The sequence below is a fragment of the Crocodylus porosus genome, unplaced genomic scaffold (assembly GCF_001723895.1).
Source record: "Crocodylus porosus isolate Cpor-Errol unplaced genomic scaffold, CroPor_comp1, whole genome shotgun sequence".
Taxonomy (NCBI): Eukaryota; Metazoa; Chordata; order Crocodylia; family Crocodylidae; genus Crocodylus; species Crocodylus porosus.
Window position 1 is genome coordinate 100,360,630 of NW_017728947.1, and position 9,753 is coordinate 100,370,382.

At 45.6% G+C, this 9,753-nt stretch overlaps 1 protein-coding gene across 2 annotated transcripts in view; it reads left to right on the plus strand.

Moving 5' to 3' along the window:
• The window catches only part of ZFYVE21 (zinc finger FYVE-type containing 21), a 26,798-nt gene that overhangs the window by 4,570 nt on the left and 12,475 nt on the right, over window positions 1–9,753 (plus strand). For both annotated transcript variants that reach the window (XM_019550789.1, XM_019550790.1), the window contains exons 2-3: window positions 2,913–2,963; window positions 8,869–9,037. In XM_019550789.1, coding sequence (XP_019406334.1) covers window positions 2,913–2,963; window positions 8,869–9,037 — 220 coding nt within the window. The remainder of the gene's footprint in view (window positions 1–2,912; window positions 2,964–8,868; window positions 9,038–9,753) is intronic.

Sequence of the window (9,753 nt, forward strand, 5' to 3'; positions counted from 1 at the left end):
CTCTGGATAGGCTTATCTTCTCTCCTCCTCCTGGGAATCAAAGAGCTTTGGGCCCCAGGAGCAGCTCCCAGCAGCAGCTATGTCTGAGCTGCCCTGTTATCTGTTAATCATTTAACTGGTATAATTAGAGGAGATCAAACAAATAATTTTTTTTAATGATATTTACAGCCCTACTTTGTACAGAGGTTGATGTATACAGAGACTATGCACAAACCGAGGGCCAGATCCTAAAAAGGACTTGCACCATGGTATTCCTATGCCTAGCTCTTTGGGTGCCACCTGTGGCAGAGACTCCCCAAACCCACACTCAGCTTGGTTAGGTACATGAGTCCCATCCCTTTTTAAAAGAGAGGCATTTGGTGTCTGGGGATGGGATTTACAGTGCTCACCAAGATGCGGGAGGCGGTACCTAAGCCAGCTAATGGGAAACCCTGAATGGAGCTGTCAGAAACCTTGCCTTTCCCCCAGACTTAGGGCTGCAGGTGGGTGCCTGAGTCAAGTACCTGTGGGAGACTAGGATTCACAGTCTGAGACCCATATTTAGACAGTGGCCCTGAAATTGTCCTTAGGTGTATGACTGACTGGCTCCTTTTCTTTGAAAGCACTGTGCTGTTCCCACGTGAATAGCCTAATGGTTAGAGCACCGACCCAGGAAATGGGAAGCTTGGGTTCCAAGTCTGCCTCAGCCTTAGGGAATTCAAGCTCACCTCTTAGGACAGTGCTGTAACTAGCAGGCTGAGGGGGTTCTCCACCCTTCTTGATAAGGTGAGCCGCTATCCAGAAAGAGATACAAAAAGGTCCGGGCACCAGAGGGAGAACAGATGAGAGGAACTTGACTTTCCAACCCAGTGAGAGGCAGCTCTGGTTCTGCTCCTTCTGCGCTATGCACTGTATTCAAAGGCAAAAGCAGTGTTGGAAGAGTTGGTGCAGTTTGTTTTAAAAATGTCTTAAGAAACATTGAATTTAGCTGGTTGTGTTACTGAATTTGCTATTATGCTGGTATGGGATCTGCTCAAAGAAATGAGTCTGAAATAACAACAGGTTTCATTGTTTCTCTGAGATTGTTAGCAGGTAAGGAGTTAAATGCATGGAGCGGGGTAACTGTAGGCAAACAGCGACTGTTGTGTACTTAGCAAACATTACATCTGTTGTATGCTTAGCAAACATCTCATACTTAGCCTTGGCTATTAAAACCTGCTTTAAGCCCTGTTATTCTGCTTGGTCCCTGTTGAATGGCAATATTATCAAGAGCACAAGCAGTCATGCCTATGAGTCACTGAAGTAGGAGCAGCCTCTCACATAAATCATTGGAGGCACTGCTAATCCTCCAGCAGTTTCTGTTTGCCTTCAGACTAGTTGCTGTGTTTTGAATATATTGTGTATTGCTTTATCATTTAGGGCCCCGTCACAGAGCATCGTTTCGCTAAATGCGACACATCGTGAAGATATGGGGTGTGCCTTGATAGGCTTTGCAATTCTGAAGATAAAAGCTATTTCAAACCTGGCTGTATGCTCTTTTGGTTCGATATCAAGCGAAACATTATATTAATAATAAATATATTATGTAGCAAGTTAGTGTTACATCTTGTGAATAGTTCCTGTCACGCACGTGTTGAACTGCAGCTGGATGTAGAAATGGGTGGGTCTTCACAGAAGCTGCCAGCAGTATAAAACAATGTTGTAGATCAGCAGGCAGCTGCTTTCTGTGCAGAAAGGGTCTGGATGTAAGAGGGTCACGAGTGGGTTAGCCTTGTGGTAAAGAGCCAAACCACATGCCAAGGCAGGGGTCAGGAATCCGAGACCAAGTTACTAGATCTAAAGGGAAATCCAGGAGCAGAGTCCAAGTCGTAGGCTGGGAGGAGGTCCAGGAGTCGGAAGCCAGTGCTGAAGTTGGGATGAGCTGGAAGTCAGAGCCAAAGTTGTGGTGAACCAGGAGTCGGAGGCTAAGTTACCAGATCCGTGGGGAATATCCAAAAAGCCAAGGGCCAAAAGTCAGAGAACTAGGATTGGCAGGTTTCAGCAAGCCTTACCAGAGCAGATCGTCAGAAGAGCTGTTGGCTGTGGCCTGCTGTCATGGGTGGAAGTAAATGGGATGCTGCTCTCCCCAGTGGCAGGTCAGGAGGTCCGAAGGTCACCAGCTGGATCATTAGCTGGGGTAGGGCTGCCAGACTAATGAGGCAACTAGCCCTGGCTGGGCTGGGCTGGGCTGGGCTGTCTGTCAGGGCCTGTGACACAGGATTGCAGCTAGTCTTAAGCATTCATCAGTTTAGAAAACCTCAAGAAGCTTTTGTTTTATTTAAGAGAGAGAGAAATTTAAGTGGCTTTAGATATTTTCTTTGGCCAAGCTCTTAGTGAAATTTGGCAGATGGACTATACATTCAGCACTTGTGATTTGGAAGAAAAACAAGACTTCTGAGATGTCTGAAAAATAAAAGTGTATTAACTATTGATAACATTCTTCAAATGCAAAAATACCAGTTTGGTAACCTCATGGTGACAAGCATCAGACAGTACGCTGAGGATAGTTAATTTTGTGTAGCCTCCCTAATGCAACCTGCAAAGCAAGTTGCTGTGTAGTTTAGTGGATGAAGCATGATGACTTGTGAGTTTGTAATCCTCATTGCCCCTGATTTGCTGTGTGCCTGGGGCCAGTCAGTTTGTAGTTGTTCCCTTTCTTCCCCTTCCCCACTCCTTATACTTGGTGACCAATATTTGCCCACCCTGTAACTATTGAAGGGATTAAGATCATTGAAAAGTGAGGATTTGGGGCAGGCAGTGAATGAGAACTCATTTAAGCTCTTCATTGAAGCTACCATAACATTTTTAGTGTTGTTTCAAAACACATCAGTGTTTGAAAATGAATCCCTGTACACAAATCTTGTAAACTGACAGTAACATTTATTTTCTCCTAGTGTCCAAGATGTATGCAGTGTGACACAAAATTTGACTTTATAACCAGAAAGGTAAGACAAAGCTGCAAAAAAATAAAAAAAACCCTTGGATATGTTCAGTTTATAAAACATTTTTGTGACCAGCACTACTCTAAAATGGGTTGAATGCTTTTGAAAGGAGACCGCCAAATACCTTACTCCCGAACTTGACGTATCTTAAAGTAGCTTTCCCTTCCCCCAAGGAAGAGGCCCTTCAGTTTTAACTCCTTTCTCTCACTGTCTTTTTGTTCACATTTTTCCTCTGCCTAGTACAGTGTGGTTCTGGCCCGCGAGTAGGGTTCCTAAGCTCCACAGCCATATAAAAGTACTGTTCTAGGACTGAGATACTTTATGCTTCCTCTGGTTCTTAGGCAACATGCAGGTAATGCTGTTTCCAAAATATGCTGCCAATATGCTGAAGGCAGGGCAAGTTTGCACCTTATATAGACTAACTAGATCAGTGGTGTATAACAAACTTTCATAAGCGGAGCTTACTTCATCAGGTGCTGCCACTGATGCTGCCATCGTGACACCATCATGTTATTTTACCGTGCTCCAAACTGGGTAAAATTGGTTATCCAAGCGAAAGAAGATGTTTGGGAGAGCCTAAAAATAACAAAAGTCCTGGGTAAAATGTGCAATATTATGTTTTTAGAAAAAGGAGAAACCCTTTTTCTAAAAGTGAACAAAAATCTTGCTCTGGATGGGTAAGGGTAGTTTGTTTTTTTTAATGTAAATTTGTAGTTCACTTTTTATATTGTCTTTCATTGAACAAACTTTCACTTTCTAGTAAGACCCCTAGACTGCACTCATTTTTACTCCAAGCTATTGTCAGACGAGTGAAAACATATTGCTTGGAATCTGATGTCTGTCCTTCAAGGAAAGGTTGCCTTATTCCAGATCAGTGATTCCTGATCTCTTCTATGGTGACCCACTTATGCTATGTACAGACATTCATTTCTACCTGAACAAATTTCTTCTGGTAGAAAAATAGCTCAGGAGCCAAAATGTACAGATGTTTCTCCAGTCCTAGGGCTGGAGAGCTTCACAGGCAAGCTGTGCATAAGAGGGATGCTCTTGGGACCACCCCTGCCCTTAGGAGAACCCATTACTTGACAGCCTGTCTTCTCCCTTGCCTGGGAAGGGGGCAGGCTGTCAGGTGGCATTTGGCACTTGCTGAAAAGCAGCAGCTGCCACAAAGTTGGGAAGTGTTCCCGCCCTGGGAGAATGCTCCTGTTCCCCCATCCTGGCAATTTTGTGATTGGGGTGGGGGGGAGCATTGGGTGGTATGGGTGGCAAAGGAGAACCAGAGGGGCTGGGAGCTAGGTTAGGGAAAGTCTCCATATGTCCAACTCCCAGCCCTTCCAGCTTTCCCTTGCTTCCCCTCCCCAGCCCCTGCCACTTAGTGCAGCACGTTATCTAAGCCAGCGGTTCCCAACCTTTTGCACCTTACGTCCCACCTATGTATGGTCAAAAAATTCTGGTCCCAGCGGTTGATGAGTAGCAGGGTGGGGATTCCCCAGCGGGCGATCGAAGCGTGCAAAATCGGAACCAGAAGTCCTGCTGTGGCACTTCCAGTTTTGCTGCTGTGACCCGAGTCCCATCTAGAGGACCTTTGCATCCCACCAGTGGGACACGACCTACTGGTTGAGAAACCTGATCTGTTGGCACCCTGCCACTCAGCCAGATGTTGGGGGCAGCAAGTGGAAGCTAGCAGGAGCTGGCAAAGCCCCCTGCTTCTTCCTGAAACAGGCAACTACCTGGTTTGGGGAAGAAGCAGTGAGTGCTGGCTGCTGCTCCTCTCACCTCCTAGTTTATGGGAGTGCGGGAATAGTTACTCCCAAACACTTCAAGACTGGGGTTAACCCTGGTCTCTTTCCTCGTCTCCACTGCTAGCCCCCAGGAGGAGTTAAGCTGGGGAAAAGTAGAATTGTAGAGAAGTCAGGCTGGAAGGGACCTCCAGGGGTCATCTAGTACATCCCTTTACCTGAGCCAGGATCATCCCTATCCAAACCAACCCATACAAATCCATAATTTAAACTCTGCATGAGACTAGCATCAACCTTGACATAATACAGATCTAATGCTCTAGCCTAGGTAAAGCAGAGAATGGGTTGGGGGGACCAGGAGCAGAAAGTAACAGGAGAGGGGGCAAGCTGGATGAGAAGAGTAAGGGTTCAGGGAGGCAGGCTGCAACGGAGGGCGGGGGCTGGGGCAGGGGTTGAGAGGGCAGGTGCAGGCATGGGGGGCAGGGGCAAGCTTCAAAGTTTTCTCCCTCCTCCAGCCTGAGGCCCCAGTTGCATACCCTCTTCTCCTGCCCAGGGGCCCAGAAATAGAGGTGCACGGATACATCAGTCCATAGTGTATTGGCACCAATAAAAGGAAAATTGACAGTATTGGCAATCGGCCTTTTCTGGCTGATGTGGCCAGTAAAGTTGCCAGTAAATGCCATGTGCATGCACACAGCCAGGAGTGCAGTTCAGCAGCATGAGGAACAGCATCCGGCTGGTAACTCTTGTGGTGGGGAAGGGTGTGGTGGGTGTGGGGGCAGATCGAGGCACCTGTGGTAAGGAAGGGGCTGGTGCTGGGGCTGGGGCAGGCATTGCCCAGCCAGGGTGGGATGTGGGACGGAGCCATGGGCAGCTCCTCCAGGGGGTGGGGAGGGGGCAGCTCCTGCTGCTATGTACACCCCCGGGGATGGCCAATAATTGGCCCTCAGAATCAGCCCCAAAATTCTTTATCGGTGCACCTCTACCCAGAAGCGAGCTCCATCCAGGGCAGGCAATGGCTCAGCTCTCACTTCAACCCCAAGTGTAGGGCTGAAACTGGAGCTGAGCTGCCACCTGCCCTGGGTCAGTGCTCAAATCCAGGAACAGATTTCCCCCCACCCCCCAATGCTGATAGAAGGAAAAAACCTTGTCTTGGATTTGAGTAAATAGAGTATGGATGGCTGAAAATGTTTGGGAGGCCCAAAAGCATTTCCTTGGTGTTCAGTATGGTAACTAAGAGAGGGTGGTCACGGGGGAACTGGACACCTTGGAGTTAGTGAGTCTGGATACAAGTTTCACTTCCTCACATACATAAATTCAAGCTACTGTTTGTTCATGCTTGGGACGTGTAAGCTGGCCAGTTGTCTGGTTGAGCACATGTTGTTGGTTTTGAAATACTGTTAGTTCAGCTGGCCAAAAAAGGCTGGATGTAGGCAGCAAGGGCAGGAGGAAGTGTCCATCTCCAGCCCTGCAGGAGTCGGATATCTACATCCATCAAGCTCCTCCCTTACACTCTCCCATAGTACAGCTGACCTTACATTTAGGCACTGCTCCTCTTCCAAGTTCCAGTGTCCCCCATCCCTTCCTTGTGCCTGTCTATTTGTATCTTCCATATTAACGTGGGCTTTAAGGTCCACCCAGCTAACTAATAGCCCCTTTGTGGAGCCAAAGGGTGAAAGATGCACCTAATTTCTTGAGATGACAAAAGCAAAAACAGAATAGGAGATGTTTTTTTTTTTTTTTTTTTGGGTGGGGGGGATGTCACAGGGTCAAAGTATAAACATAAATTCTCTGGAGGAAGACACTGAGCAGAGCCCTCTGGCATCCAAGGAGCTGGTGGACACTGCCCACTGGTGCCTTGCCCAGAAACATGCTCAGACAGGCTGCAGCGGTTACCACTGTTTGCTGTTGAAGGAGTGTCCTGTTGCAACTGCATTTGCTGAGCCTCCTCCTGGTCTTGTGCTGCAACTACAGGTAGCTCTGTCCTGCAGCAGAGGAAACACCTAAAGGGGTGCCCAGCACTAGTGCTGTGCATGCAGCGTGCTTGTTGCAGGGAAGGAGCAGCTTGCCTGAATGCATCTTAATTGGTTGGAATCGGTCACAGTTAGAAACAGCACTGAATAGCTACAGGCTTGACAGGGATTCAAGAGATGATTCATAATCTAGAGAAAAAGTGTCAGATGTATGGCCCACAAAATGCTACAACCCAGCCCCTAGTAGTGTCTCAGTGACCCAAGTGCTGGGCTGGGCTGGCTCTGTGCTGCCCACAGCACTTGTTGGGGCTGGGTTCTGGGCTGTGCTGCTGAAGAGCAGCCAGCAGGGGCAGGGCTGGGCCAAGCTGCCTGCTGGGCTGGGAAAAAAGTAACTGCACAGACATGCTAGTTTGCACCAGTTAAAAGGAGATGCACCCACACACCCACCCATATATACTGCTGAGCCGGGTGCACACGCACACAACTGAGCCAGGCATTCGGAGAATCAAAAAACAATCGTTGCTGGAACAAGATGGTGACTGAAAAATGCCCATAGCACTTATTGAGGCCAGGTCCCAGGTCTGTAATATTCACTGTGGCCAGTGTCCCAGACCGGTTAGGACAGATGATGCATGAGGGCAGGAGGCCTGTGGGCCTGATCTGACTTTAATCCAGCCCATGGGGTAAAATTAATTTGACATTCCTGATCCTGATATTTTCATTCCAGCAACTGAGATGCTGATACAGTATGGAGAGTCTGAGAAGGCCAAAGTGGCTTGCATTGAGTTTTGTCTTTACCAACAAAGAGCATAGAAAAAATGCAAGCTAAGACTGACTGCTTTTCAGAGTATGTGATGCTTGTAGCCAGAATGAAGAAACATCACCTGGGTGGTAGAGATACAGCTACTGTCAAAGATTATAGCAGTCAGAAAAAACCAAGAAAGTGAAAACTGGTCTGGATCAACGTTTTTCTTCTTTGCATTCTTCATCCACTGTTGCCTTGGCAGTATTATTACACAACAGTATTTTCAGGACTATGAGTGGCAGTGGAAATAAAGCTAATTTCATTTCTTCATCTTCTAATAAAATGTTTACCACACTATGTACTTGGGTATAAAAAATTCCTAATCCTGGAAGGTCTCCAAATGTTCATCTGATTAGTATGAAGAAGTTTTTGGAGCAGATTTCACATGGCCAGAAAAATGAATCTGACATTTTCTTGCTAGAGGTATTTATATCATTAACCCACCATTTCATATACATGAAAAACCTGATTTTTTTTTAGAATTTTGTCATAAATATCTTTCAATTTGGGAAGCTCTGAGTACAAAACAGCATTACAGGAAGTCTCTTGAATGCTGAAGCAGGAGATGTGAGAGAGAGTTGCTACATTTCTGGTATCTAATAGATGGAGCAGTATTTAAAATGAAGGTATCATCAACTTCCCAGTAACCTTTTTAAACCAGTGTCTTATTCCAGTGAAAAAATGAGCATCAGACATAGCCTAGTATGAAGCCGACCAGTTTTAAAATATAACTGATGATTTTGATCTGTAGAAACATATTTCATTTGTGGCTGATTATTACAATACAACTAGTATGACAGCTGTGCAGATTTATTAATACATATCTAATCTATGCCTTCTGTGCTGTGGATGTACTTGCTACCCATATAATGCAGCTCTTCACTCTGTTTGATGGTTTGCTCAAGATTGTCAATTATGCAAAAAGTCACTTAATCAGCTGCAGTGGAAGAGATGACCCCTTCAACTCCAGGAAGATTACATACATCCCTGATTAATCTTTACTGACAGTGATGATCACCTTGCATGACAAACTCAAGACACTGCTTGAACCCATAGCTCAATCAATTCATAATATGGGAAACAAGTTTGTACTGTTGTTCAGCGCGCTCTCGCACATGATTCTTCATGTTCAGGAACTCAATCTTGGCATCGTACAAGGTTTGCTAGTAACAGATGGAGAGCAGAAGATAAAATACCACACCCAAAAGACAGTCACACAATCACTCCCACATACATGTCCTGGCCTAACACCAGGATTTCTGATGACTTTGATCAGCCCACGACTTTTGACTTTTACCTGTCTTCTCATGCATTCCAGCCTGCAGGGGAAGTAGGGTTCTGGATGAGTTTCCTTCTTAATTGCTTGTTTTGCCTTATGCTTTTTTTCTTAGCATCACTGCCGGAGATGTGGAAAGTGCTTTTGTGACAAGTGTTGCAGTAAAAAAGTGCCTCTGCCTCGCATGTGCTTTGTAGACCCTGTACGCCAGTGCGCTGAATGTGCCCTCATTTCTCAGAAAGAAACAGAGTTTTATGACAAGCAGCTTAAAGTGCTTATGAATGGTAAGTAGTATGCATAAATCAGTGTTTTGATCTCTTGTACAGTTTTTCAAGTGTTGTCACCTGAATCATATTGATAAAGTGAAAAACTAATTCCTTGTCAAGCAAGCTGCTGTTGTAGTCTGAAGATCTCTGTGAAATTGTTTCTTGCTGTCACTTCTTTTTTGTTTACTGCTTAATTCTGTGATTTTTCAGTTTTAATATCTAATTCAGAGAGAAGGTTTTTTTTTATAATTATTTAAAAAAATACTGTTACAGTCAGAGGAACTTGAATGCCTCTTATGAGGATGAATGCTTGCGGGCAGGTTGAGTTTTGTTTGTTTGTTTTGTAATGGTGTACCTTTCCCTTAGTTGTACTTCTGTACAGATAAAAAGGATCAAGAATATTTAGCAGAAAAAAAATTCTGAAGCATTATTGCAAGAGAGCGTACTTTTCTCGGACTTCATCTCCTCTAAGCCTTTGATCTTGTCTGTAGATACAGGCTGCATTGGTGGCAGTGACTGTCACTGAATTGTCAGTTCTGAAGTCCAACATTAAATTATGATATTTAAATTATGATATAAGGAGCTTTGAGTTGCAGGAAACGCTCGCTATTTGCGGGTTTGGCCTTCGCGGTTTCAAATATTCACGAATGCCAAACCCACATCGTAAATGCGCTTAAAGGAGCTCCTGGGGAGCTCCATGCCTGCCGCTGCCTCCACCACGCTCCTGCTGTCGC